Source organism: Salvia hispanica, chromosome 3 (genome assembly GCF_023119035.1).
Source record: "Salvia hispanica cultivar TCC Black 2014 chromosome 3, UniMelb_Shisp_WGS_1.0, whole genome shotgun sequence".
NCBI classification, from domain to species: domain Eukaryota; kingdom Viridiplantae; phylum Streptophyta; class Magnoliopsida; order Lamiales; family Lamiaceae; genus Salvia; species Salvia hispanica.
The window spans coordinates 34,785,173-34,812,899 of NC_062967.1; the positions used below are offsets into that span (position 1 = coordinate 34,785,173).

General features: G+C 36.1%; 7 protein-coding genes and 1 non-coding gene across 10 annotated transcripts; 4 read left to right on the forward strand and 4 right to left on the reverse strand.

Moving 5' to 3' along the window:
* Window positions 1-626: 626 nt before the first annotated feature.
* Window positions 627-3,438, forward strand: LOC125213572 (uncharacterized protein YciO). Its single transcript, XM_048114195.1, has 9 exons — window positions 627-856; window positions 933-1,048; window positions 1,384-1,437; window positions 1,551-1,575; window positions 1,749-1,871; window positions 2,027-2,193; window positions 2,366-2,435; window positions 2,803-2,901; window positions 3,199-3,438. Exons 1-9 carry the CDS (start codon window positions 677-679, stop codon window positions 3,262-3,264), a joined length of 900 nt encoding a protein of 299 aa, XP_047970152.1. The 5' UTR covers window positions 627-676; the 3' UTR covers window positions 3,265-3,438.
* Window positions 3,439-4,686: 1,248 nt separating this feature from the next.
* Window positions 4,687-5,684, forward strand: LOC125213571 (ribonucleoside-diphosphate reductase small chain). The gene has a single exon (XM_048114194.1). It carries the CDS (start codon window positions 4,692-4,694, stop codon window positions 5,682-5,684), a length of 993 nt encoding a protein of 330 aa, XP_047970151.1. The 5' UTR covers window positions 4,687-4,691.
* Window positions 5,685-5,691: 7 nt separating this feature from the next.
* Window positions 5,692-7,441, reverse strand: LOC125213575 (uncharacterized protein At3g27210). Its single transcript, XM_048114197.1, has 2 exons — window positions 7,172-7,441; window positions 5,692-5,841 (listed from the first exon to the last, which is right to left on the reverse strand). Exons 1-2 carry the CDS (start codon window positions 7,335-7,337, stop codon window positions 5,723-5,725), a joined length of 285 nt encoding a protein of 94 aa, XP_047970154.1. The 5' UTR covers window positions 7,338-7,441; the 3' UTR covers window positions 5,692-5,722.
* Window positions 7,442-8,969: 1,528 nt separating this feature from the next.
* On the reverse strand, window positions 8,970-11,738 carry LOC125211509 (putative pentatricopeptide repeat-containing protein At3g15200). Of its 3 annotated transcripts, none has more exons than XR_007174527.1 (3): window positions 11,596-11,738; window positions 9,487-11,340; window positions 8,970-9,397 (listed from the first exon to the last, which is right to left on the reverse strand). XR_007174527.1 is itself a non-coding variant. In XM_048111334.1 (2 exons), the coding sequence occupies exon 2, from the start codon at window positions 11,326-11,328 to the stop codon at window positions 9,880-9,882; it is 1,449 nt and encodes a 482-aa protein (XP_047967291.1). In that variant the 5' UTR covers window positions 11,329-11,340; window positions 11,596-11,738; the 3' UTR covers window positions 8,970-9,879. The 3 variants fall into 3 exon arrangements, 1 of the variants encoding a protein (XP_047967291.1); XR_007174528.1 differs by having other exon boundaries at window positions 8,970-9,411; XM_048111334.1 differs by having other exon boundaries at window positions 8,970-11,340.
* Window positions 11,739-12,720: 982 nt separating this feature from the next.
* LOC125212956 (caffeic acid 3-O-methyltransferase-like) lies at window positions 12,721-15,526 on the reverse strand. Its single transcript, XM_048113266.1, has 4 exons — window positions 15,038-15,526; window positions 14,213-14,520; window positions 13,731-13,795; window positions 12,721-13,648 (listed from the first exon to the last, which is right to left on the reverse strand). Exons 1-4 carry the CDS (start codon window positions 15,391-15,393, stop codon window positions 13,364-13,366), a joined length of 1,014 nt encoding a protein of 337 aa, XP_047969223.1. The 5' UTR covers window positions 15,394-15,526; the 3' UTR covers window positions 12,721-13,363.
* Window positions 15,527-17,443: 1,917 nt separating this feature from the next.
* On the reverse strand, window positions 17,444-18,923 carry LOC125210971 (60S acidic ribosomal protein P1-like). Its single transcript, XM_048110633.1, has 3 exons — window positions 18,763-18,923; window positions 18,437-18,652; window positions 17,444-17,664 (listed from the first exon to the last, which is right to left on the reverse strand). The coding sequence occupies exons 1-3, from the start codon at window positions 18,829-18,831 to the stop codon at window positions 17,611-17,613; spliced, it is 339 nt and encodes a 112-aa protein (XP_047966590.1). The 5' UTR covers window positions 18,832-18,923; the 3' UTR covers window positions 17,444-17,610.
* A 3,748-nt stretch (window positions 18,924-22,671) lies between these two features.
* On the forward strand, window positions 22,672-26,953 carry LOC125209955 (50S ribosomal protein L13). The gene is made up of 5 exons (XM_048109530.1): window positions 22,672-22,676; window positions 25,350-25,431; window positions 25,512-25,678; window positions 25,824-25,935; window positions 26,553-26,953. The coding sequence occupies exons 1-5, from the start codon at window positions 22,672-22,674 to the stop codon at window positions 26,775-26,777; spliced, it is 591 nt and encodes a 196-aa protein (XP_047965487.1). The 3' UTR covers window positions 26,778-26,953.
* TRNAK-CUU lies at window positions 24,613-24,685 on the forward strand. The gene has a single exon. It is a non-coding gene; the product is annotated as a tRNA-Lys (tRNA).
* Window positions 26,954-27,727: the final 774 nt, after the last annotated feature.

The window sequence follows — 27,727 nt, forward strand, 5'->3', positions numbered from 1 at the left end:
TTTTGTTGATCAAGTAAAGTCTAAAATGATGATCTAATTCAGTTGACTTTCAATCTCTTGAATCGTAACTCAATACTAACAAAACTGTACTTCCAAACTAATATTATCGACATTAAACTAATTCAAGTGTTCACCAAAGTTACAAAACGCATTGACAACGAACTTGATATATGAATGATATTTAGTAAACGAGTTTATTATAATATCCCCAAGCTCATTTATTCCAAAATATAAAATAAAGCTTGATATATTCAATATTTCAATTGAAATGCCTTTTAATATACATATATATTTAAATTGATTGTAGTAAGATGTTGAAGAATCTAGCATATAATCTAATTTTATTCACATGTGTGGTAAGATGCTGAAGAATCTAGCATATATTCGATCACTCTATATATAGTTACACAGACGTCTTTTATTTGTTTTTTTTTAATTATTAAAAGTTACATGTAAAAATACAATAAATCAAGTTTGGATATTACATAATTTTTTAAATTAATACCATTTAAAAATGCAACGTGAGGCGTTTTGTTCATTTATATAGTATAATCGAATTTGTTTAATCCCCAAAAACAATTTCATAAAATAAAATATTAGTACTAGCTATTTAAAAAATAAAAATAGAGTACTCATTTTTGCATTTAAGCTATCCTCTCCGGCCAAGCTGGAGAAAATGGCGGTTGAAATCAGACGACTCGCCGCAGCACCGCTACCGTTCCGGCGGTATTCCACACCGTCCCCGTGGCGTGTATCATCTCCTTCAACTTCAACCATTCCTCGTCGTTTCGTAGCGCTCGCAGCTGTTAAGAAGAGCCCTAAACGCCTCAAATACTCCACGCCTCGCTTCACTAAGGTTTTCAATCTGTTCTCCGATCAATTTGTGAATGAAATTGCAATTATTGCACTGCCTTACCTTATTCCCGCTTCAGGAGGGTGGATTGTTGTACGTCGAAGTTGATCCGTTCGGATCGGACTCGTGGAAATTGGACTCGATCGTTGAGCTACTCAAGGAAGGAGCCGTTGGAGTTATCCCTACCGATACTGTGTATGTCAATTTCTCACCGCATGAACTCAATGTTGAATTTTAATTGTATTGATATTGAGGAAATCGTGATGAAAAAACATCGTATATGATCACTTGATGCTAATGATGAATCACATCAATTGTATTTTCTTTGTTAAATTATGCAAATAGTTAGCTATAGGATTTAATGTTGAGTTTTGTGTAGTGCTGGGTAGTGCTTAGCATGAGGTATATGCTTCTACTTGACACCTTATTCCTGTTTTCGAAAAATTGAAGCATATCATGTATAGTATGAGAATCACACTTGAAACAAGAAAAGCTAGAATTATGACTTATTCCATTTTGTGAATCAATAGGTATGCTATAGCTTGTGATTTGAGAAACAACTCAGCCATCGAACGTCTGCGTAGGTAGGTTGTGTTGATTTTCTTATAAAATTTGTTAAGTTCATGATTATGGACTTACAGTCCTATTCTTTTGCTTTCTTATTTTGGTGACAATAAATTTACTGTTTTGTTTCCAGAATCAAGGATATAGAACCTTCAAAGGCAAGTAGCAGTTACATGCTAAATCCCGAAATTGACGAGTCGTACAACTTACGTGACTTGCCCTTTTGGGTCACCCTTGAAACTGGGGGCTGCAGTTCATCCATTTGACTGTATTTAGCCTTTGGTTCGATACATGTCTTATCTATGCTTGCTGATCTCTTGTAACTTTGCAGCCTCTTAGTCTGCTATGCCGCTCATTCAAAGACATTGACACATATACGACTGGATTTCCTCGTGGCAATGGCCAAGGTCTTGCAAACATCTTTCGAGCTGTCAAGCAATGCCTGCCTGGTCCAGTAAGTCTGATTGGCTATGGTGTTTTATTGCTATAACAAACTGAATATTTCCTAATTGAGATGACATGTGTTTTATTATTTTATCTAATTTGACTGGTTCTTCCCTTTTTTCACTGAAAGATCTGAAAAAGTAATTCTACTTATTCCTGTAACAGTATACTTTCATTTTGACTGCTAGTAAAGCATTGCCAAAACAATGTATACGATATGGGACTACATCTTCAAAGTATGCATCAAGAACAAATGTAGGTGTTCGCGTTCCAGATGATGCTGTGTGCAAGGCGATACTGGAGAAAATGAATGCACCTTTAATATCTACTAGGTAGGGCTGTACGTCGAGATTTATTCTCTGTCTCTCTCTCTCTCACTCTCTCTCTCTCTCACACACACATGTTATGATTATACACAAACACATGTTTTGTTTCCTCAAATCATATATTACCACCATGTTTGAGTATGCTTATGCTAGAGCAGCTTTTTTCTGTTCTGCCCAGTGTGAGATCACCAAGAGAGGATGAATGGATATTAGATCCAGTCATAATAGCTGATGTGTATGGACCAGAGGTATTGCATCTTCTCATCTTACATCTTTGTTCAAAATATGCTATGTAAAAGATACATTTCCCTCTAAACAATTAAACAGGGATGGTCTTATTTCAAAGTTTTAAGAGACTTCAAAAGTATGTTGTGTACAACTGATTTTGTTTTGCTTGCATTCTTGATACATGTTTTCTGAGTATGGTATAATACGCACAGTTAATTGCAAAATAATGCTATTTTGCATGATTTTGTCCAGTTTGCAATATTAATCCAACCTTTGAAACGTTTCAATAATGACCCCTGTGCTTCATCTTCCTGTCTATTGAGCTTTCTGAATTCTAATTATGCATCCCTTAGATTATCTTCATTTGATTGTCATTCATCGATCTAGGGACTTGATTTTGTTGTTGCTGCTGGGACCAGACTAGCTGAGCCATCTACTGTTGTGGACATGACTGGGAGTTCACCTCAAATTATACGGCAAGGAAAGGTAAAAGTTGTTATGTTAATGTATAAAGTCAATCCGAAAGGCAATCGTAAATATATGCTGTATTTGAAGACACATGAGTATGAGAGCCTGAAGAAAGATTTTCAAGAGTCTGAGATGAATGACTAATTATCTCTGCATCATTCCGGGGATTAGATATTGTACGAGGTTTACGGGACTGGGATGATTGGCAAACTTGAGATTATAGACTGGCTTCTATTATTGGCTATTAAATTTTGGTCAGTAGTCTTGACACACTTACCCCAATTGTCTCCCTCGTTTCGGTTTTCCTGTTGTCAGGGCCCGAAACAGCCATGGATGGTTGCAGAAGACGGAGAAGATCCTTCAGGCGAAAACGCAGCATAAAAAGTAATTACTCAATTACTAAAAGGAGCTTTGTACAGTGTAAAACTTTCTTGGTTAGTCACTTCTCCTTAATGGCTTCAATTTTCCTTTTGATGATTCAAATTTAGGCCTGCAGTTTTGTTATCAAAATCAAAGTCATTTTATATTGATCAAATTCAATTGTTGTTAAAGTAATTTTTTTGTACAAATAGACACTAGTATGACTGTATGAGTATTTTTCGTATCCATGCAGTTTGAATTCAAACAAAAAAGCGTTACGCGCCATATTCCGCAAATCCAAAGTCTGCATGTACATTCCCTCGCAAGGTTCATTCAAATATTCAAAATATTCATCCAACCTTGTCTAAAAACTATGGTTTGAAATTACTTCAAAAAAGAAACTATGATAAATAAGGCAGTTTACTATTATTCGTCACTGATTTCACCTAACAGATTTTCATAATGCTGTATGTATCATTTAATTACTAATAGTAAAAATAGATTGAGTATTTTAAGTTATGAATATGATAAACCAAAATGGCAATATATTAAATACTTACGATAAATTTCCAATTTATTTTCTGATGATAATTAATTAATAGTGAACCTCTGTGTTTCTTTATCAATATAATCATATGTCTTCCCTTTGAGAAATAAATTTCGGAAGCTATATTTAATCACTAATAAATTCATATTCAAAGCACAATAAATGCAGGCTTCACAAATAATTTCCCCCAACAGTAACACCGTCCCTAGCAAGCTTCCCTTCAAATTGAACATCCTAATCTCGAAAAAATAAGGTTGATAATTAATTTAATTTCAACTTTTTGACGATTTTAACAATACTACCACATTCATTGTAAGTAATTAGTTTTATCACAATATTTATTAGTACTAAATACTAAGTATATCAATTTCATTCAAATCTTGTGTGTCCGTTAAAACATATTCTCTTCGTCCACGATCGCGACCACTTCTCTAACTTTGACTTAACTTAGAGTTAAAATATGCAAAGAAAAATGAGTGAAAAAAGTTAAATGAAAAAATTAGTATAGAATGTTATGTCTAATTATGAAAAATACTCGTAATAAAAGTGAAATGCGGCGTATATTTAAATACAGATAAAAAAAGAAAACATGAGATATAAATCCGGATGAAGTGGAGTAATATTTTGCTCCAAAAATTCTATAACTATGGCTAGGGAGTACCTAACATTTAATTTTAATTTATTGTTTAGAAACAATTGTCTCAATAAACAATTGATAAAAGATGAATTTGTTAAAATCACTAAAGATAGGAATATATTAAAATAAATTTTTAAAAAAAGGCGCCATTTCGAAAGAGTCGTATCTCGCAATCTTCTCCCCCAAAATATTCAAATTCCGGCGCCCCCAAATCCCCACAAACCCTTATTTATACTCTTCCCAAAATCCCCAAATCTCAACAAAATGCCGTCCCTCCCCGAAGAGCCTCTCCTCGCTCCCAACCCCGACCGCTTCTGCATGTTCCCGATCCACTACCCTCAGGTCTGGGAGATGTACAAGAAGGCGGAGGCCTCCTTCTGGACCGCCGAGGAGGTCGATCTCTCGCAGGACCAGCGCCACTGGGAATCCCTCACCGCCGACGAGAAGCACTTCATCAAGCACGTCCTCGCCTTCTTCGCCGCCTCCGACGGCATCGTTTTGGAGAATCTCGCCGGCCGCTTCATGAAGGACGTCCAGATCTCCGAGGCGCGCGCCTTCTACGGCTTCCAGATCGCAATCGAGAACATCCACTCCGAGATGTACAGTCTCCTCCTCGAGACCTACATCAAGGACTCCGAGGAGAAGAGCCGTCTGTTCCGCGCAATCGAGACCGTCCCCTGCGTCGAGCGCAAGGCTAGCTGGGCGCTCAGCTGGATCGACGGATCCGAGACGTTTGCGGAGAGACTGGTCGCGTTCGCTTGCGTCGAGGGGATTTTCTTCTCCGGCAGCTTCTGCGCTATTTTCTGGCTGAAAAAGCGCGGGCTCATGCCTGGATTGACCTTCTCGAATGAGCTAATCTCCAGAGACGAAGGTCTGCACTGCGATTTTGCTTGTTTGCTGTATAGTCTGTTGAAGATGAAGCTGAGCGAGGAGAAAGTGAAGGGGATTGTGGCGGATGCTGTCGAGATTGAGAGGGAATTCGTGTGTGATGCTCTGCCCTGTGCGTTGGTGGGGATGAATGGGGATTTGATGAGTCAGTACATTCAATTTGTGGCGGATAGGTTGCTGGATGCTTTGGGGTATGGGAAGATGTATAATGTGCAGAATCCTTTTGATTGGATGGAGCTGATCAGTTTGCAGGGGAAGACAAACTTCTTTGAGAAGAGGGTTGGGGAGTATCAGAAGGCTTCAGTGATGTCGAGCCTGAACGGCAATGGCGGTGACTCTCATGTGTTCAAGCTGGATGAGGATTTCTGAAAAAACCTCCTTACTCGTAGAGATCCAACAATGTATAGTTAACCAAACGAAAAATGTGAAATTCCAGATCTCTTACCACCATTGACACTTAAAAACTCATCTTCACAATCCGATTCCAACCAGGGTTGTGAGTCGAAGAACGCATCATCCTTGCTACCTGAAAGAAATCGAGGGAACCTCCGATCAGATGAGGATAACTTCAATTTTTCGAACGACAAAAGGAATGTCTCAAGATAAAATGCCTCATCCATTGCAAATAAAATCATCACTCAAGAGAGGAATCAGATGCAAAGTAGAGACCAAATAGAAGAAAAAAGAGTTTGGAATCTCAATATAAGCCTTCAAAACATGTGAACTAAATCAAATTTGAACTTTAAGTAGTAAACAAGAAACACAACCAGAGACAGTCACATTACATCAATTCAAACACTGAACATTATCAATAACAATCACCATTCCTATAAAATTATCAACACACTGAATTTACCCTTTCACTAACTCAAAAGATACAGTTGATAATCATTCACCGTGCCCCTAAGAACGACTAGTTCGCGTGCTTAGCAGTTAGATTCGATAGTTCTGTTATCGGAAGGGATATTTCCGTAGCATTGGACGTTATTCGTTCCATAAAAAAGAAAATAAGGTGCAGTTACAAGGCTCCTTATCAGACAAGTATTCTTGATTTGTTGCCAAAAAAAATTTTGGACAGCCCTCAATCTATTATTTTATTCTTAATTCTGGTTGTCACAAGATTAGGTTATGAATAAATATCTAAGAACATGATTGTGACAATATTGGTAAACAATTACTAATTTAATCACAAACCTAATAAATGTTGCAGCCTTATATCCAACCCCAGAAAATTTATTTGTGTTACTCTGTAGCAAGTTGGACCCCCAAACCAACAATAATAGCAACATTAATATATCAACTACTAAATTAAATCCATTTATGTCAGAAGATTTTTAAAATAAAATATATGGAACTTTTCATCCACAATATCATCACAAGTAAAATTTTATGAGTCAGAAAATTATAAAGTTTGGAGTTCTTTGTAATTGAAAAAATTCCAGCCGTCTGCGCGTGATATATTGTTGATATTTTTTAAAAAAAAACATTGTTTTCTTAATGAATTGACGGCGTTATTATTTAACTCAGACAGTGACATCTATGTATGATTTCCCGAATAATAATTCACCAAAAGAAATTCGAACTGATTTTAAAAATTGTGGTATGAATCAGAATTTGGCAGGAAAAAAAAAACTGATTTTGAAAATTTCCGAATTAAAACACTCACCAATCACAAACAAATTTCAATTTGATGAACATCTTTAAAAAACAACAATCATACTAACATTATCTACTCAATTAGTAGTACTTGAAAATAAAATGAATTAGCTTAATTCTCAACAAAACTTTTTAAAACTAATTAAAATTGGTGCATAATTAATTCACTTAAAACAAGGAAAAAGCAGAAAAAAAAATACCTCCGCCGCGGGAACCGGGAAGAGAGAGGCTTGCCGTGACGGCCAACACGGCGGCGGAATGATCCCGGCCGTTGACCGCTAAGGAGCTCTGCTTGACCGGCGAAGAGATGACGAGATTCTCGTTTTTGGAATCCACTGATAAACAGAGCGAAACGCATGCGCCCATATTTTTCACTTAGTTGTTGAAAATATGATTTTGCTTTTTTTGATCCTTTTAGAGAGAGGGGCCAAAATATCTTTATGAATGGTCAATCAAAAAATATACACATTTAATATGTTACTATAACTTTGATTATATATGATGAGTGAATCACAATATGTATATATGTGGTTATAATTTTATTGATGGATATTTACAATATCTAGTTTTTATTTTCTTACTAATTTGTGAAAGAACGTTATTTGGAGTATTTATGATAGGTTTTACATATGATTTCTAATCTGATTTGGAGATGATATATCTAATGAAAAATATTGATTTATCCTAATCCATTGGTGTTTAATACTATAAAAAATAATCTTTCTCAATATAAAATAAAAAAAATCTAATCATGTAAAATAAGAAAATCATCGATATAATATCGAATTGATTTATCACTTTATTTTAATAGAATCATGAATTATTAAAGGTTGATGTTGCGTTAAATCAATATTTCCCAAAAAATCTTTTAAACTGGTTTAATAATTAAAGCTCATCGAATTGTATTGGTTTTTATTGTTTTTTACTATTGAAACTTTTGTCATTATGTGGCCGACACTGGATATTTCTAAGAAAAGTAACACTGACAAAAAGGGAAATAATTGTGTATTGTTTAGTGACGAAATTAAAAGAAAATGACAAATTAAAGGCTGCGTTGTGGATTATCATAGCGTACTTACTACCTAAGTACTTGGTAGGTGGAATGAAGATATTGACTCTATTAGCTAATATCCTAAACTAAATTTCTATCATGGGAATAGTATTAACTTAATTTCTTATAATTAATCATTGTCATTGAATTTAGAAAAGGTCATCAATGATTTGATTTTACTAGAATAAATTGATAGGAAAAATAACAGAATTGGATTAAATTTTGGTTCTCTAGCAACTCTAAAAGTAGTAAAAAAAAAGTTATAAAATTTGAATTTGTTAAAGATTTTTTTATGAATTCTTATCAAATATAATAGTTGGAAAAACATACGTGGGCGTTACCGTCGGTAAACTACATGATGTTGTCTAATCGAAAAACATCAATAATAGTACTATATTTACACTTGGGAGACAAGATATTTTCATTTAGGTGATTGCAAATATATCAAACCTCATCATTTATTTTTGGCAACATGACAATAATAAAATGAATTTATTTCATATACATCGTCCAAGTTGGAGTAGGGTTGAATTTATTTATCGTTTTTGTTAGATGCCAAATGTTGTAAATGGAGTGATGAGTGACGAGTCATTGATGTTGATGCATATGTATTATAGTATATCAATGTTAAAAATGAGAGTAAAGTAAACTAACATTTCTCACTTTATTATCATAAGTGTCAAGTGTTAAGAATTTTAAATACATATGTGCACTTATTGTGATTATACATTTACTGAATTAGTTGAAATCAAACGTTTTAATCATTTCAAGGCTTCCGTTATATCCTTTTATTGTTTTATATTGGAGTAGTATATACTCTTTTAAAAGTGTCAATAAGATTTCTAATAGCATATACTATAGTCTCATTATCAATATTTGAGTTAATTTTGCAATAACAAAATATTCCTATGATAGTACTCCTATATTTGAAATTAAAACTTGAGGAATGTAGAACACTTGTTGTGTGTTGCATATTACAACTAAAATTGCAGGAAGATGAAAGCTACAAGGAAAACAAACTCAAGACAATCGAGTCGAGGAGTCCTCCCTGTGCAAGGTCCATAGCTCGGCCCTCGTCTCACGACCGAGGCCAATGTACTATATAGAGAATTTGAAAAGGTATATCAACTTCACAGCCATCACAGAATGAAAGAAATGCCTCTAACAAGATTAAACATCAATGAAACCAAATGGATTTAGTGCAAAAGAGTACTCCTATTAAGAAAATGAATTTCAGTAGCTCAATGATAAAATCTGAACAAGACCATTTCACTCAAGAAACCACAGCAAAGAACAGAATGTATGTTTCCATATAGTTGTATGAATCTCCCTCGCCTTACGTCCCGACTACGAGTATGTAGCAATGAATCACTTTCTGAAATCAAGAAGCTGGAGTTCAAGTTTAGCTGCAACGACAGTTTATCGTAGGAGAACGTATAACTGTGACAAATTCGTTCGGTTTACCTTTTGGTTGGGTCTATGTAGAACAGCTTTTCCCCCAATCTGATCAGCAGCATCAACAGGCAAATCAGATTGCTGGGTTGAGATGATGGTTGTAATCTCGTAACCTGTTGAGAGCACGCAGCTTAACTCGAAAGGAAGCTTTCTTCGATCAAGTTACAGATCGTAGATGCTTATATCAGGTTCGAAATTGCAAGTAATCCAACAAAGTAGCGAGTTTTAGAAACGTCCCACAAAAGGAAAATGCTTCAATTAGAGCAGGACGGGGCCAAAAATCTATCTTTCTACCTCCTTACTGCCTCCATCATCCTCTCTCTTCGGCCCGAAATTCTCATCCCGAATTAACTATCTTGCTATATCCTGTCCACCAAACAAAACAAGCCCTAATTAACAATGCTACCTAGCTTTCTTGACTTGTTTAACTAAACCATTCCCTTTTCTCAATCTTCTCTCACTCCCCCTCTCTCCTTCACTCAACTTGCATCTCATCTCCTCCACCAACATCTTCGTTCGAGGCTCGGGAAACATACCCTTGCACTCCATCTCAGCAAAATACTCCAACGCAGCCCCGGCCCTACCCATCTCACAAAGCCCGTGCACAACAATCGTGTATGACCGTCGATCGGGCCCCACTCCCCTCCTCTCCATCTCACCCCAAACAAACCCCACCCTCTCCTCATCCCCCCATCCCACAAACAACCTCAAAACCATGTTGTAAAAGTCCCCTCCAACCTCACACCCGCTCTCCTTAACCCTCTCCAAAATCCTGTCAACATGCTCAACGTTCCTCGCAGCCCTCAGAAGGAACCCGTACGTCAAAGCATTCGGCGCACAGGCACCACCCGTCTCCTCCATCTCCTTAACGAGCTCCTCCACCACCTCCATCCTCTGAATCTTGCAGAGATGCTTGATCAACGAGTTGTACGTAGCATTATCCGGTGAGCATCCTTTCCTTCTCATCTCTCTGAAAACCTCAAGAGCCTCGGGGATCCTCTTCTTGAAACACAGCCCGTCGATGACAGTGTTGCATATGGCCGCATCCGGGCTGCATCCCTGCTCCCACATTGCCCTCAGCAGCTCCAGCGATCTTCCCGCCTTCCCGGATTTGCACAACGAGTTGATGAAGATGCCATAGGTGTATCTATCCGGCTTGCAATCCGACGCGAGAATGTCCCTCCAAAACCTCTTGGCATCGGGCAAGCTCCGCAGCACGCACCATCCGTTCAACACGATGTTCCACGTCTTTATATCCGTAGCAAACTCACTCTTCCTAACGCGGAAGAGAAACTCCGCCCTTTCCACGTGCTTGTACCGGCACAGCGCCAGCAGCAGCGTCTGAAATGCGGGGAGATCGCGGCGGAGGCCTGATTCTTCCATGCCATCGAAGAACTGGATTGCTTCATCGACCATGTGAGCGGCGGCTAATCTGCTGACCACAACGGCATACGTCCGTTCATCCATCGATTTTTTTCTCCTCGGCATTTCGTCGAGCAGTTGGCGGAGCTCGTCGAAGCGGCGGTTTTGGCCAAGGATGTCGACGATCTCGTTGTAGATGGAGGTTTCCGGAGCGTAGCCGGATGAATCGGAGAGCCAGCGGAAGAATGTGTAGGCGGATTTCCAGTCGGAGCGGTGGCGTTTGAGCACATTGAGGGCCAATTCGTGCGAGAGTGGGGGCTTCAATTGCTCGAGGCGGCGCTCGACTGATTCCGAAGCTTCGTGGAAATGGTTCTTCAGAAGGAATTGGATTCTAAGAGCTTCGTCGTCAATGGAGCTGGAAATTGTGCGAATTGAGAAGTAATTATACCTTAAAACAGTAGCAATTTGCAAGCGAAATCTCGAATTCATGATGAAATCCCACTGCAAATGAATTCACCGTAAAAAATTAAAGCACAAATTAAGGCCTGTGTGAAAACCAAGCATCAAGATTTAAAATAGCTACGAATCAATTCAACGTAAAAAATTCTGAAGTTCATATGCTCAATCACTACAGCTATAGCTATTATCGATAAGAAATTTCACAAATTCACTAGCAATTAGGGTAGCATTGCATATAAACAAGATGTAGAGCTAATTTTGATCAAAAACGACATCCGGGAGAGGGAGAGAGAGCACCTGGAGATGGAGATGAAGGAAACAATGGCTGGAGCTTGAGCTACTATAAGCAATGGCGGCTTTTTGAAGAATCAGAATTGGATTATTTGTTTTAAGTTTATTAATTAATAAACCTTATTCGCTAAAAAATCATTTTTTAATACTCAGAGTAATAATCGGTTAAAAAACGAAATGTTGCAGGCGTTTTAGATGAGTTGGAAGAGATCGAGCGCGACGGCATTTTTCTTCCTCCGTTGGCATTTTATTGCCTTCTCTCTTGTTTTTCATTGGATTATTAATTATCATAATTTTTTTATGTAAGTCAAATATTGGTGTCACAGATTCTCTACAATAAATTATGCAATCACAATAATCTTAGTCAATGGAAAGGAAAATGAATTCCACTTTCGATTTATAAAGATAAACTCTAAAAGTAGATGGATTTCCAAAGACTTATCTACAATTAATTAATATCAACGAGAGACGGCTGCTTTTTAATTGTAAAATGCTGGCTCACAAGCTATGTCAAGTAGTATGATTTTTTGATTTCCAATGAAATCGAGGGAAACTTTTTTAAAAAAATACACGGAAGTAATTTGAATTAGGTTCCCTAGAGAACCAACTCCAGGAGGGTGGAGTTGGAGTCTAAATGACTCTGGTTGACCATACAAGCTAAATATAAATAGATGTAATTATGCAAGGGTCCGTTTTGTAGTGGGGTTAGGATTTCGCTGGGTTGGATTCAAAATGAGATTATGGAAGCATATTAGCCTAGATACTATATAATCATGTCCCATGTTTTGTAACATTGATAAATTAAATAATTATCATATCCATGGTTTGGTAGCAAACCCGTCACTTTATATTGTACTTTCTTTTGTCAATTTTGACCCCAAAAATTTGTTGTGAAACCTCTTTTGCCCATTTTAGAAACCCTACTTCTTAATTTAGCCAAATTCCCTCTCGCCATTCTCTGCTATTTCAAGCGCGCATTCCTGAAAAGAGCTTGAGTCAGGCTGCACAATTTTTACCGTAATTTTTGCAAAGAGCTTGAGTTTTACAGGAACAATTTTTGCAAAAAGCTTGAGTTTTTGTAAAGAGGTTGAGTTTTACAGATACAATTTCTGCAAAAACACAACTAAATACTAGGTGAACAATTTAGCAAAGTAATTAGTACGCAAAATTACACACAACTGGGAGCCCTAATTCGGTTCTACATTTCCTTTCGTTCTCCCCCACCTCGAAAAATCACCCAAAATCGACATTGAAATTAATCAATCTACAAATTGGGTTATTACCTTGGGTAATCTTCGATTGAAGATCCCTGCTGTTCCACAAACTCCTTCGCCTTATGCTCTCGTAGATAATTCGCTTCTCAGGTGTCGATTTGATTTTTTGGGCGATTCCGAGGATGGTAGAGGAAATTGGGATGAGTGAGAAGGCGCATATTACGAAGCAGGAGTATAAACCCTGAAATTTGTCATGGACAGAAACTTCCTATTTTCCTATACGAACAGTGAAATTAGGCGGTTGAATCCTGGGTCATTCGGACTATGTGTAAAAGCAACCAAACAGCTGGAAATAATATGATAAACTATCCAATCAAGCCGTGTCCCCTCTACAAAACGGGCCCTAAAGATAAAATTATCAAAGATTCTTCAAAACTTGGGATAAATGTGGCATCTTAATTCCAGTAATTTCAGGTTAATAGACTATCAATTGTGGTTACATTATGTACATTCATTGAAGGGTGTTTTAAATTATACTTATAATAGGGAAATTCAAAACTTCAATTATAAAGCTCCAAGAAGCAGAAATGGGAAGAAGTGCACACTTTTCTGAATCCTTGGAATCCACCTTGTTTTCCCAAGATTCGAAATTCCATTTCTGTCCTCTCCTTACCTCCTGAAGTATAGGCCGACATCATCACATTGAGTAACTCTTCCACACCGCTCTCCGGGATCTCCGGAAGGACATATTCGACAATTACAACTTTCCCGCTTCTTGGTAGAGCTGCTTTGCAATTTTTCAAGATTCTGACGCAATCTTCATCGCCCCAATCATGCATAATATTCTACGTTTGTTAAAACAATTAAATCATTAGTTTGTGGACTCAGATAGTACATGGTCGTTATGAACTTCACTTTTTTATATACCTTCATAATAATTGCATCTCCTTTAGGCACGTTGATGAACATATCTCCTTCGACATGCTCTATGCCTGGACCCATGTTAGATACTCCATAAGTTAATTAGATATGTTGGCAAAATAAAAAAATGTCTTGCAAAGAAGAACTTGACCATTATTTAAGTCTCATGGACTACCCTAGCGCACGTCGACTATAGGCTGAAACTTTAATTAAGTTACTCCACATTATATTTGGATCAAAATAGAAAATGTGACTAAATATACAAGTTCAAAGTTCGTTCAGTTTCGTAGAGGGCTGGTCCAATCCGATCAGAGAGTGTTTGAGGAAAAGTGTTAGCAAATGAAAACAAAGAAATGTCCCACGTCGATGTAAAGTTTTCACATGTTGGCAAGAAATCAAACAAATGTCTCGTATCAACGCAAAAATAGAATGTAGATAGAACTGCAACCATTATATACTTCAATACTTGGTAAGTATAAGCTAAATACCTGGATAAGATGGAGCTTGTTGAATGACATGAGGCAAATCAAAATTGATGCCCTTAATGGATGGATTGTTGGAGATGATAATGCTTAGCAATACTCCAATTCCGCCGCCAACATCGACTAGGCTTTCAATCCCCTCAAAATTACTATACATTTCAAATATTTTCTTGTATTCTAAAGTGGAGTCAGTCATAGTCTGATTCAAAAGATTGCTGAATCTAGAATCATTGGAGGCATACTTAAATATACTCATTCCATGTGCTCTTTCAAAAGGAATGCCTCCCTCCAAAATTGCATCTTTTAAGTGATACCTAATCATTCATTATCACAAATTAAATCCATAGTTAATAATTACTCCACTTGTTATCGACTATTGTAAAACAAGAATTGATAGATTTATATGGAACTACTAGAGTGGATGTCACTTGAAAATCAAATTTTGGTTAATCATAACCACCAAAGGTAACATGTTAGTTAGACAAACCTATGATAATCCTCAGATTTGGTGTAATTGCGCAATTTAACTTATAGTAATGCACAGTTAATTATTATATTATTGTAGATTCATTGTTATAATGAAATACATTCAAAATTATAATGATGTGAATTTTCAAAACAGGAACAGTATTCGTCATTTTTCATGGCCCAAGTATCAAATTAAAAGAATTTTATTAAAATTCTGATGAAATCTTAATTGCAAATGTTCTCCGGAGTAATACTAGTACTATCTATAAGTTTTATTTTTCATGAGATTAATTAATGACTTATGATAATACTAGTATTATAAATCTCATAAGCGAGGTGTGAATTGAGTCCGTAACAACTTACCAACACTCCATGAGCACCTTATCATGCGCCGTTAACGACATGCCGCACCATGATCCGCCTTCTTCATTCTTCGTGAACAACTTCCCCACCGCCGAAAGAGTGTAGCGCCGCTCATCTCCGCCCTCACAGCTGAGGACGGAGTTGGCGGTGAGGAGGCGGAGGATCCTCTCGAGCAAGGCCCCGGCCCCAGGGTTGCTCGTAGGAATCCGAGCAGCGAGCTCCTCTGCCGAAATGCTGCCGGCGTTTTTGATCAGCTGGAAGAGATCGAGCTCGATGGCGGTTTTCACCACCATCGGAAGCACGGCGCCCGTGGCGCATTTTATTGCTAACGTGCGCGCTTCTTCCTCCGTCGACATTTTTGGCTATAAATAAGTAGGATTAATTATCAGAAATTTTTTTATTTATGTAAGTAAAAAAAACAAAAGCATTTAAAACTCATTTAAATTTAGTTGGCTATCATTAGAAAAATGTGCTACTAAAAAAATAGATCTGAGAAAAATTAGATTGGAGACAATGCTAGAGGGAGAAATTCGCGACTATTAATGATGCAATGAGAGAAGAAGAAGGGATTTTTTGGTTTGAATTGTCCACGAATTTGTCCATGTTTTCGTAATTTTTGGAGGAGTTTTTAATTTATTTTTAAATAAGATATGATTAACAATAGTTCTTGTTCTTATCTACCAGTTGTAGACTTCTAGCGATGGTAGAGACTTGAATTTTCAAGCTTAATTATTATAGTTTGAAGCATAATTGTTTTCTACTTAAGTTGCACTTCTATCTTTTATTTAGTTTCTAAAAGCACATTTTTTATAACCTTTATTTTTATAAAAATGAGAAAATTTTAAAATGTTACTCCCTCCGTCCCGGATAATTCGGGTCACTTGACCGGGCACGGGTTTTAAGAATTGTAATGAAAAGTGAGTTGAAAAAGTTAGTGGAACGTGAGTCATACCTTTATATATTAGTTTTAAAATAAAATGTAAATATGAATAAGTTAGTGGAATATGAGGTCCACTATCAAAAAAATGGTAAAAGAGAAATGGGACAAATTATGTGGGACGGACCGAAATGGAAAACTGGGACGAATTATCCAGGACGGATGGAGTAGTTTTTGCTATCACTAAAATAGTTATTATTGAAGCAAATACTTAAAATCTCACTATAAATATTACCACTATAAAGTAATCAATTTTTAATTCCGAACTGAAATAGATATAGGGATTACTATTTTCGCGGATGAATAGAATTTTTTTTATAAAAAACATAGAAAAATGAATAAGAACATTTCAATAATATTTGAGTGTTTAGTCTGAAGACTTAACTTAGGGATTACTAAGTTTGCAAATGACGTTTTAAACTTCAGATCTCCACAAACAATATCGTTTGAGACATGAAATAGTAGATTTAGAGTATATAATACTACTAAGACTAAGTACTATACTGGGTAATATACTATTGTTACATTATTCGTCCGAAAACAAACATTACAAAGGATGTATTTTTATCACGAACTTTTTTTTTTCTAAATAAATGTAAACATAGAAGTCCCACAGACATTAACTTTTTGAACTGGATTTGATGTGAGCACTCTATCCCAATTTAGACTGATCCATACAACTATGATTTGTCACAACCCAAATTAAACAAAAATTGATTTTCCAACTACCAATTTGCTCGGCATTTATGAATTGAATTGACAACGACGGTAGTCGGAAACACTATTCTGTGTTTTTTTTTAAATATCCGGAATTTAAGAAAATTGAGGATTATCATATAATGTAGTAGTAAAATTTGGAAACTCGATTAGGTTTGGGAATTTTGATAATTTTAAAACTAAAAACAATTTGAATCATTTGTATGCATGAATTTCGATGATGCAGAGATACAGAGATTATAGAAATAATATGCCATAAAAACATTACGAGAGAAGAAAAGTTTAGCTTGAGTGTGAGATATTAAGATATTAACAAGGATACTTATAGAAAAGATTAGGGAAGAAAAGGCAGAAAAAAAAATGCAAGAAATTAATTAATAGGAAAAGGAAATTTCTTGCCAATTTAATCGTGCAACCGTTACAATACCAATGCAAAGACCCTGTAAAAGTCAAGGGTCGTCAGCTATAATTCTCGAGGGTTTCAGTTTGGCTTTTTTATATTGACGTTTCTATTTAAATACAATATACTATATATATATATAGCAAATTCAATAAGTTGATACGTTCAAGACACTCCTCAATTCGATCTTAAACTCAAGAAAAAATAATTGTGAAATTGGGAACTAGATGAGGACATAATTAGCAATAATAGGTAGCATTAAGGGTGTTTTGTACCTTAAAAACTGTGAGACTTGGAACACAATTTGTTTTTTTTTTCATCAGGATATTGAGGCTTAAAATGCATCAGAAAATGAATGGAAATTGTCTCACATAAAAGATCAAAAAAACACTCAAAATTCGTGTACCACAATTTGAGTACTTTGAAGTAAGACAGTAACTACTAACAAGAAGAATCTAAAACAAGTTCAACTCCATGTAAGAAAGTGTAGAACAAAATGACCATTCAAACAAAATTCTCTTAATCAAACAAACCAAAGCCCATGTCATCATCACTCTCCTCCTTTTCCTCTTCCTGAAAGATTAAAAACACAGCATTAATTAGCACAATAAAAATATTTACACAAAAATGCATAAATTTTGAATGAAGGACCATCAGAAGTAGGATTAAAGAGCAAGCTCATGAATCAAATACATATCAAAACACAATACCACCAATGGATTTAACAATATGGCTCTAACTGCAAGCTCTTCAATACACAAAAATGTCACCAAAAATCCTGATTTTTACTTAGCTTCATAAAACTAACACAAAAAACATACAATATGAATGAAGGACCATCAAAACAAGAATCTACTTCTAATCGTCATAGCTCACTTATGAGCTATATCTCATGAATCAAATCCATATCATAACACAAAACAACCAATGTATTCAATAATATGGTTCTGAAATGCCTCAAGCTCATCAATCCACACACAATTCTGAATGTCATCAAAATTCTTGATTGTTAATTAGCTTCATAAAACTATTTACACCAAAAAACATAAATGAAGGAGCATTCTTGATTTTAATAAGAATCTACTTCTCTAATCTACATAGCACACTTAAGAGCAAGCTCACAAATCAAATCCACATCTAGCACAAAACCACCAACAATTCTAACAATAAGGCTCTAAAATGTCTCAAGCTCGCCAATCCACACACAATTCTGAATGTCACCAAAATTCTTGATTGTTAATTATATTCTATCCGTTTAACATTTATTCCAAGCTTCAATTCACATTGCTAGTATACTAATAAAACATAAACAACTAATTTGAAAAAAAAACAGATGAAATAATACCTTCTTCTTCTCCTCAGCGGCAGGGGCAGCTGCAGCGGCGCCACCAGCCCCGCCTGTTGGAGCAGCCACAGCGACGGCGCCACCTCCACCACCAGCGCCGACGTTCATGATAAGATCCTCCACATTCCTCTTCTCGCAAAGCTTGGCGAAAAGACTCGGCCAGTACGATTCAACAGACAAATTCGCAGCCTTCAGCAAGGTCGAGATTTTCTCCGCCTAAAAAAGGAATTCGATTGAATTAAACACACAAACATCTACGAATACAATAAAAAAAAAAAAAAAAAGGAAAATTGGAAGATGTAAATCAATCAGTGGAAAATTGTTACAGTGATGGGGATTCCATCGTCGTGGAGGACCAAGGCAGCATAGGTGCAAGCGAGCTCTCCAACCGACATCGTTTCCGACGGAGATGAAACAAGAATTAGGGTTTTGCAGATGAATGGATTGCTGCAGCTGATTTAGGTTTAGGAACTGAGATTCGATATATAAATGAGAAATTTCTTTGCGCCGCAGTCCAAATATTATTACCCTTTGCGGTTGGACCCCTGTAAATCAGGCTATTTCACAAACAAACCCCTACCTTGTATAATGATTAATGAATAACCTACATAACTATGTTAAACGAAGACATAAAGGAATTAAATTTTGTATGATTCAATAAAAGCAAACATTTTTATGGGGTATTATATTTCTAGGGCGGACACACATGAAATAAATGTTAGGGAGATTCAATATAGAGAACAGAAAAACGGATATCTGAAAGTCGTGAAAAACACTTTTAAATCAAATCAATTTCGGTGGTTCTACCAAAATTATTTGATCGGATAAAATTCAGAGAATGCAGAACATTCATATGTATTTTCGAGATAATGAACCAGAAGAATTGATCAGATTTTGAAGAAGACGAACCGGTGCAACTGTTGACGAAACAGTGCATCCGTTGGGAATCTTAACTGAAAATAACTGATTTTCAAAAGGTTTCCGAAATTGCAAATTAGTCCTTCGATTTTCAGAAATTATACTTTCGGATGCATTTCTGATACAGCTCGACCCCAGCCAGGGGCTCTGCCCCTTGGACCCCGCCACCGGGGGCGCGCTCTGCACTCCCGTTCATCTGTTTAGGGGCTTCGCCCCTAACATCATAATGAATTCAAATAAGCGTGCACTCCGCACCTCCATACTTAAATGATGTGTCATTATAACAATACTGATCAATCAAGTTAATCCAATTACACTAAAATATCCAACAATCCTCCCCTATTTTAGTGTAATCCTTGATTAACTAAAACAAGTCATCTCAAACATTCAAACTTTTGCATAAATGAAATATCGTAACGATTGAATTCCATATTAGTACATTACACATTCCAAATATTCGAATACCCCGGGTGTCTCTAAGGATTGAACCCTAGGAACTCACATTGAATACACGAAGATAATGTACACAAAAGTTTACATACGAATATGTTCTATCTTGACACTATATTTTACTAGCCTATGTCCTTATCCTTCATAAACACGTCGAAACCAAGTCCCAGTTTCTTGAAGCGGCTAAACTTCATGCTTATATAGGTAGCTCCTTTATTCTTGCACCTACATTTGCAATTTTTCAAAAGAACTATTAAGAATATATACATTCAACCTCCTTAACTTGTACTCCCTCCGTCCACGATTAAGAGTCTCATTTCTAAATGGCGCGGGTTTTAAGAAATGTTAAGAAAAGTGGGTGGAAGAAAGTTAGTGGAATAAGGGTCTCACTTATATATATTAGTTTTAAATGATATGTGAGTGGAATGAGTTAGTGGAATGTGGGGTCTCTTTACCATTTATGGTAATTATGAATCGGGACTCTTATTCGTGGACGGACCAAAATGGAAAAACGGGACTCTTATTCGTGGACGGAGGGAGTAGGTCCGGTCCGAACACATACCTTGGGACGATTTTCAAATGTGTTCCAATCTTCAAATATTAAGTCTTCCACATTGAATTCTGCATCTAGTATCATACTAAATGAGAATTGGGTATCTTAATATCAAAGATTTGTAGTGGACTTTAATCCCATCCCTATAGCCGATTTGTGCACAAGATCTCTACTTAACCCTTTGGTTAAATGATCGGCTAAGTTATCATGAGTTCTTACAAACTCTACAGATATCACATCATCCATAATAAGTTCACGAATTATGCTATGTCTAACACCTAAGTGTCTTGACTTTCCATTATACACTTGACTATATGCCTTAGCCAAGGTAGTTGCACTATCACATCTGATAGATATAGGTGATATCGGTTCAGGCCACAATGGAATTTCATATATTAGATTTCTTAGCCATTCAGCCTCTTTACCAGCTGCTGCTAATGCCACAAACTCCGATTCCATTGTTGAATTCGTGATACACGTTTGTTTCTTTGATGCCCAACATATAGCACCACCTCCAAGACGGAATACCAAACCACTTGTGGAAGAATGATCTTCCATATTGGTGATCCAACTTGCATCCGAATATCCTTCGAGAACAGAAGGAAATCCAGAATAAGTCAACCTATAATCCATGGTTCCTTTTAAGTATTTAAATACTCGATTCATTGCTTGCCAATGGATTAAACTTGGATTATGAGTATATCGACTCAATTTTCCAACTGCAAAGGCTATATCGGGTCTAGTACTAATCATAGCATACATTAGTGATCCATTAGCCTTTGAATATTCAAGCTGATTCACAGCAACTCCTTTATTAGGCACGAGTTTTGCACTAGGATCAAAAGGAGTCTTAACCGAAGAACAATCTTTGAAGTTGAACTTTTCCAACACTTTCTCAATATAATGTGATTGAGAAATGGAAATTCCTTGTTCTCCATGTGTGATCTTAATTCCAAGAATCACATCAACCTTCCCATGTCTTTCATTTCAAACTTAGATGACAAAAATTCCTTTGTTTTATCAACTTGATCTTGGTCAGTACCAAAGATCAACATGTCATCCACATATAGGCAAATGATAACCCCTTTACCGGTAGCATCAAATTTGCTATATACACACTTGTCTGCTTGGTTTAATACAAAACCATTCGACAACACCACGTCATCAAACTTTTGATGCCATTGCTTGGGGGCTTGCTTTAGTCCATAAAGAGATTTTACCAACTTACAAACCTTATGTTCATTACCAGGCATGACAAAGCCTTCTGGTTGTTTGATATAAATCTCTTCATTTAATTCACCATTCAAGAAGGCAGTCTTAACATCCATTTGGTGAATTACAAGATTATGTATAGCAGCAAGTGCTAACAATAATCTAATTGTGGAAATCCTAGCAACAGGAGCATAGGTATCAAAGTAGTCAATGCCTTCCCTTTGTCTAAAGCCTTGGATAACCAATCTGGCTTTATATTTGTCTATGCTTCCATCCACCTTCATCTTCGTTTTGAAGATCCATTTGCTATTTAAAGCTTCACAACCAGGTGGTAAATCAGTCAGTATCCAAGTACCATTTTGGATTATAGAATCCATCTCCTCTTGGATTGCCTCTTTCCAAAATGCAGAATCTCTTGAAGCCATAGCTTCTTTGTAGGTCCTTGGATCATCACCAATAGTAAAGCAATATTGATATTGAAAATTAATTTCATTTCTTGATCCTTCAATTAAGTACAATTTGAAATCATTTCCAAAAGACTTAGCTTTTCTTGCTCTACTACTTCTCCTAGCCTCAGGAGGTGTATCCATCACTTTTCCAGTTACATCATCAGAGTTACTAGACCTTGCAATCATGCCTCCAGGTTTAGGTATAGACGTGAATCTATCCTCATTGCCAAATTCAGTTCAGCGTTCTATTCTTTCTTCAGTACACCATTTTGTTGTAGTGTATATGGAAGCGATCGTTTGATGTCTTGTCTGACCTGATTCAAAATCTGTTGGAATCATAATACTCAACTTTTATCGTGCGAAGAGTTTAATCTTCACACCATGATAAACTCACCTTTCTTTAAAAGATTTTTTAAATTTATCAAGAGCTTCATCTTTGGAATGACGAGGAGATGAGCGTGGCGAAATCTGGTAATCTTGTCCAATAAGTAACCTACGTACTTTATTGCAAGTGATGGAGTTGAATGAAAATCTTACAAATCACTATGTATAAGTTTTAAAACCTTAAATAACACATTCATTGACATTCTTATTGAAAGGTTGTCTGATTATTTTAGTTAACATCGCAGTTTACACTTTTCATTGTTATTCGAATGCGGTATCGACTACGTTTTAGCCTTATCTTTCAATCTCTTATAATGTACATGTCCAAGTAGTATGCCACAATTGATTTGCTAACGATTGCTATCTTTGTAGAAGTAAATGCAAAGCGAGAATTATTAACGAGAGACATCTAGATTGACTTCAAGCATACCTTACATGAATGTAGAAACTAAACCAAAATTACGTACCTTGTTTAATGTATTTGTCACTTTCTAACACTTGTTTATAACCACAATTATTCAATATAATGCGAAGCTAGATTCTGAATACGAATACATATCTGACATTTTCTATCTTAAAGAATTTCGAGTAAATACGAGGGAATTTATGGTTTCTATTCCTTGATTGATTCAGGTTACAGCGTTGCCCATCTTCAACGAAGATCCATCTTCAATTGGTTTCAAAATCAGACATTGGCGATCTTCGTACATGACATGTTGCCCGAATCAAATCCACCATGACGGTCATCATCTTGCCATAAAATGCTTAGGAGATTATTGATGCGCCAATAATTCTCAAGAGAATGATTATTAGGTAAAATGAACTCGATTGCTTTTAGAGGATCCTTGGATCCGCGGAGCCATTTCCGTTTTCCCACTTTTCCTCACTTACTCGGACTTACAATCTAACTGTATAGGAAGTGTGGGATTTGCCACACTTCCGGCCAATCAGTTTAGGCTTTTTATTTCCATCCCTTCTTTGGCCCATACCCTTGAAACTTCGTTCCCTTGAAACTTGCGTTTATAACTGCAATACGAGGGTCTTTTTCTTCCTTATCATCGCAGAGAGAAGAACCAACCGTTTTATTATTGCCATGAACTCTTTTCCATATCGCATTATGAATTGTTCAATTTGAAATCACTTCCAAGTTCGACCAAGTTCAATTCCTCGCTTCTTGTGTTTCGGATTATTTTTAAAATCCTTCCGAAGGTGGTAGTTTATCAATAATACTAGAAAGCAGAAATGGATTCATCCATTTTCATATCATATTAGGAAAAGCAGTCAAATATCCTCAACAGTCGTTATATTGTTCCATGGCAGGCCTCGAATCAACCATTTTATAGTTAATAAAGTGATCAATCAAGTTAATCCAATTACACTAAAATATTCAACAATAAATCGGGTAGCCTCAAGTATTGTCGTGTTTGTATTCATACCGTATCGACCCGATAGGTATATGATAATTTCAGGTTAGGTTTTCATATCCCCTTGTTATTTATTATTACTACTAATATTTTTCTTCTTTGTTTTTATATTATGTTATTTTATTAGTGTTCTAATTATATTTTTATTTTTTTATTTTTTATATGGTGTGTCTGTTCATTGACTTCACCGCTAGGACTACCACCATGACATCATCGGGTCATATCTCTCTCGCAACACACTTGATTCGTTTTGTGTCATTACATGTGGTTGTCGTGTCATATAGACACAAATGAGATCGTATGGCTAGCGGGTCATGGATTCATTTCATGTGTGGGGTTGTGTCAATGTAGCCAGATACAGACGAATAAAATCGCATCGCTACAGAATTCGTTGATTTTGTGAGTGGATTGTGTTCATTTTTTAATGTTGTCGATCAAGTTCGTTTTCATAATGAGAATTTCTTTAACAAATCATTTTTAACTTCAGCTTTAATAAGTTGGGTAATTATGAGATCAACCCGAAAATAACACAAGTTATTTGATTTATCAATTACTACTAACATAACTACATGATATCTTTATTTAAAGAAATACTCCATTTAAGTAGTGGTGACCTTCTAGATATCAATTCGATCTACAATGAAGGATTGCTAATATTTACAATGATAAATTTCACAATTAGATAAAGTCAGATATAAAAGGTCTTGTCCGTTCATGAAACTAGTTGTGTATACTAATACTAGTACTACTAGTATATATATTTACTAATTAAAACTTCAGTAACAAGCCCGTCTAGCTCAGTTGGTAGAGCGCAAGGCTCTTAACCTTGTGGTCGTGGGTTCGAGCCCCACGGTGGGCGTGTATTTATTTTAATTTCTTTTGAGAGAGGAGAGATGGTGTGTGATGAATGTGCATTTTTTACTAGTTATTTCTTCTTATTTTGAACCAATCAATATTCAAATGTTCACACTGCTTATGAATTACTCCACTTAGCTGATACTTATTTTCTCCGTCACATCAATCTTTGGTTTTGACACATCAATATAAAGGCAAAACTCACAACTTTATAGTTATGGGCTCTACTTAAGGACTACTAAATAATAGTTGAAATGACTAATCTTATTTAGGGTCTTAAGTTTAATATTGCAATCGACTAGTAAATGATTAATAGTGTTGAGGATCCATGGCCTCACGTTCAAAACTATAATAGAAGTGTCTAATCTAATGTTGTAACTTGTAATTACCACAAAAATCAAATAGTATGTGTAGTGGTTTAGGGGTGTATCATGTGTGGTCTTTAATTCTAATCTTGTAATTGCACACACATAATTATTAGTGTGTGTTGGGATAGCATGGTTAGTGCTTGAGATCAAATATTTCGGACTTGAGTCGACCGTGACATATTTTAATGTTGCAAATATTAACGCGACACAGCTCATTCCATATGACATTTTTCCTCTGAGATTGAGAGTTCGAGTCATGCGTGTATGCACGTGTGCATTGTGACTAAAAAAAATTAAAAGAATTTCACAGAAAGCACTTGCAGGACTAAGACGCATCGAATTGGATGGCCTGAGATGGAGAGTTTTTGATGCAAAAGGGCAGGTTTGATTCTCTGTTCAGTTATGTGTACTTAGTTATGAGTTTCAGTGTTGCACAGCATAACTGAACTTCGCTGATGTCAGGTCTTGGGTAGACTAGCATCCCAAATAGCAACTGTGGTTCAGGGGAAGGACAAGCCTACATATGCTCCCAATCGAGATGATGGGGATATGTGCGTCATTATCAATGCGAAAGATGTATGTGTTACTGGAAGGAAAATGACTGACAAGTTTTATCGGTGGCATACAGGGCAAGCACAACTTTTATATATCTTTCTTGCTTGAAAAGTTTGATGATTGCCATGTTATTGGAACTAACTATTGCATCAGTGCAAATTTGTGTATTTGTGGCATAGAAATGGTTGTGCCTGCTTATATATTGTAAAAATGGTATAGGTACATAGGCCACCTGAAGGAAAGGAGTTTGAAGGATCAGATGGCGAAGGATCCCACGGAAGTTATCCGCAAAGCTATCATGCGAATGCTTCCTAGAAACAAACTGCGTGACGTGAGTCTGTCACGATTTGAATGCTTCCTAGGAACAAACTGCCTGTTGAAGGTCTTTTTCTTCGATATACAACTTCTTTTGTCAATGCATCGTTATCATTGCTATTTATTGTCTTTAGGTCATTCGAAGCTAGTTAATTTAATGTCCAGAAAATTTTAGATAACGAGTTAGGCTATGAAACTCTGAAAAGTCAAACTTCTGAGTTATGATATGTTTTGAACAATGTGAGCCTGTCCATCTCTCTCTCTGGTAAGCTAATATATTTTGCAATTCCAGTCAAAATTAAGAGTTAAATCATCAAGAAGTGACTACTATGTTTTTAGTTTTCTTGCAAATTCTGTAAATAAATGACATGTAGCTCGATAACTTGCAAATCAGCATACAGGTTTTATGAACTTCTTAGATTCGGTGTTGTGACATAGCATGCATGACTAATGGTGTTGATACTGTGATATGTTATAAATGTAGTTTAGGTAAACTTCTATTCATGCCTTCTCATCCTAACTATCATTCTCTGCTGCACTGCAATCGCTCGTTCCAGAATCATTTAGTTAGTCTTTAATGTCTGATGTCTATGTAAGTTCATCTAGCTAAACATTAGTGTTGGACTTCTTCAGGATAGAGACAGAAAATTGAGGATATTTGCTGGCAGTGAGCACCCTTTTGGTGATAGGGCTATCGAACCTTATGTGATGCCGCCTAGACAAGTGCGTGAAATGCGACCCCGTGCAAGACGTGCTATGATTCGAGCTCAAAAGAAAGCTGAGGAACAAGCACAGGGTACTTCAAACACCAAAAAAGGCAAGAAGAGAGACAAGCCTGAAGCAGAAATTAGCGCATGATGGCCCGAGCTTTGTTTGTCTGCTGACACAATTCTGATGATCGGAATCGCATGTGTGCTGGTATACTTGATCAATATGATGTTACTTCATCGTTTTCCTTAGGGATTTAGTTTTGATTAGAGGAAACTTTGAATGAAATTCAGGAAATTATATTTGATTTGGTTTTCTTTTTGAAACTCTTCGGTTCTTTGCTTAGAAATAATGCTTAGAAAACCAAATATTTTCGATTCCTATATCTGCTTCTTCAAGAGTATTAGTAGTATTAAAAAGTTTTTACGCAATAAAAATAATTGTATTAAAGGATTAACCAAATTCAAAGTTCACGCCACAGAAAAACTCTGAATTTTTCCCTGCTTGGCTTGCGTTAATTTTAATTTGAAGTAATAAAGTTTTTCTTTCCTCTTTGAAAAAGAAAACTTGCTTGAGCTCTCAAGCTCTAAGGAAAAGTCACTACTATTTTTAATAATGTGAATAAAAATAATTGTTTTTATAAATAAAATAGATTATTCTTCATTATATTGTGTTTTATAAACAAAATTTTTACCATCTAATTTCTAAAAATGACTCTTAGAAAAGTATAACTCCTTATGTTTTTTAATATTCGTTTCGTCCCATAATAAGAGTCACATTTTTCTATTTCGGTCTGTCCTACGATAAGAGTCACATTTCACTTTTCTCATATCCACTAACTCAACTCACTCACATTTTACTATAAAATTAATACTCCCTTCGTCCGTGAATAAGAGTCCCCTTTATTTTCGGCACGGGTTTTAAGAAATGTTATGAAAAGTGATGGAAAAAAGTTAGTGGAATAGGAGTCCCACTTGTATATATTAATTTTAAATGAAATGTGAGTGAAATGAGTTAGTGGAAGGTTGGACCCTATTACCATTTATGGTAAAAGTGAACCGGAATTCTTATTCATGGACGGACTAAAATGGAAACGGGAC

Excerpts from the sequence above, each read along its gene's own strand:
- LOC125213572 (XM_048114195.1), top strand. The coding sequence starts at position 677 with ATGGCGGTTGAAATCAGACGACTCGCCGCAGCACCGCTACCGTTCCGG. Across the intron at positions 2,194-2,365 it reads GCACCTTTAATATCTACTAG|TGTGAGATCACCAAGAGAGG; the intron begins GTAGGGCTGTAC and ends TGTTCTGCCCAG. Across the intron at positions 2,436-2,802 it reads CTGATGTGTATGGACCAGAG|GGACTTGATTTTGTTGTTGC; the intron begins GTATTGCATCTT and ends TCATCGATCTAG.
- LOC125213571 (XM_048114194.1), top strand. The coding sequence starts at position 4,692 with ATGCCGTCCCTCCCCGAAGAGCCTCTCCTCGCTCCCAACCCCGACCGC.
- LOC125213575 (XM_048114197.1), bottom strand. The coding sequence starts at position 7,337 with ATGGGCGCATGCGTTTCGCTCTGTTTATCAGTGGATTCCAAAAACGAG. Across the intron at positions 5,842-7,171 it reads TCCCGGTTCCCGCGGCGGAG|GTAGCAAGGATGATGCGTTC; the intron begins GTATTTTTTTTT and ends GATTTCTTTCAG.
- LOC125211509 (XM_048111334.1), bottom strand. The coding sequence starts at position 11,328 with ATGAATTCGAGATTTCGCTTGCAAATTGCTACTGTTTTAAGGTATAAT.
- LOC125212956 (XM_048113266.1), bottom strand. The coding sequence starts at position 15,393 with ATGTCGACGGAGGAAGAAGCGCGCACGTTAGCAATAAAATGCGCCACG. Across the intron at positions 13,796-14,212 it reads ACAAGCTCCATCTTATCCAG|GCATAGAGCATGTCGAAGGA; the intron begins GTATTTAGCTTA and ends ACATGGGTCCAG. Across the intron at positions 13,649-13,730 it reads GAGATGCAATTATTATGAAG|AATATTATGCATGATTGGGG; the intron begins GTATATAAAAAA and ends TAACAAACGTAG.
- LOC125210971 (XM_048110633.1), bottom strand. The coding sequence starts at position 18,831 with ATGTCGGTTGGAGAGCTCGCTTGCACCTATGCTGCCTTGGTCCTCCAC. Across the intron at positions 18,653-18,762 it reads ACGATGGAATCCCCATCACT|GCGGAGAAAATCTCGACCTT; the intron begins GTAACAATTTTC and ends TTCCTTTTTTAG. Across the intron at positions 17,665-18,436 it reads CCGCTGAGGAGAAGAAGAAG|GAAGAGGAAAAGGAGGAGAG; the intron begins GTATTATTTCAT and ends TTAATCTTTCAG.
- LOC125209955 (XM_048109530.1), top strand. Across the intron at positions 25,432-25,511 it reads TTTTTGATGCAAAAGGGCAG|GTCTTGGGTAGACTAGCATC; the intron begins GTTTGATTCTCT and ends CGCTGATGTCAG. Across the intron at positions 25,936-26,552 it reads CTAGAAACAAACTGCGTGAC|GATAGAGACAGAAAATTGAG; the intron begins GTGAGTCTGTCA and ends GGACTTCTTCAG.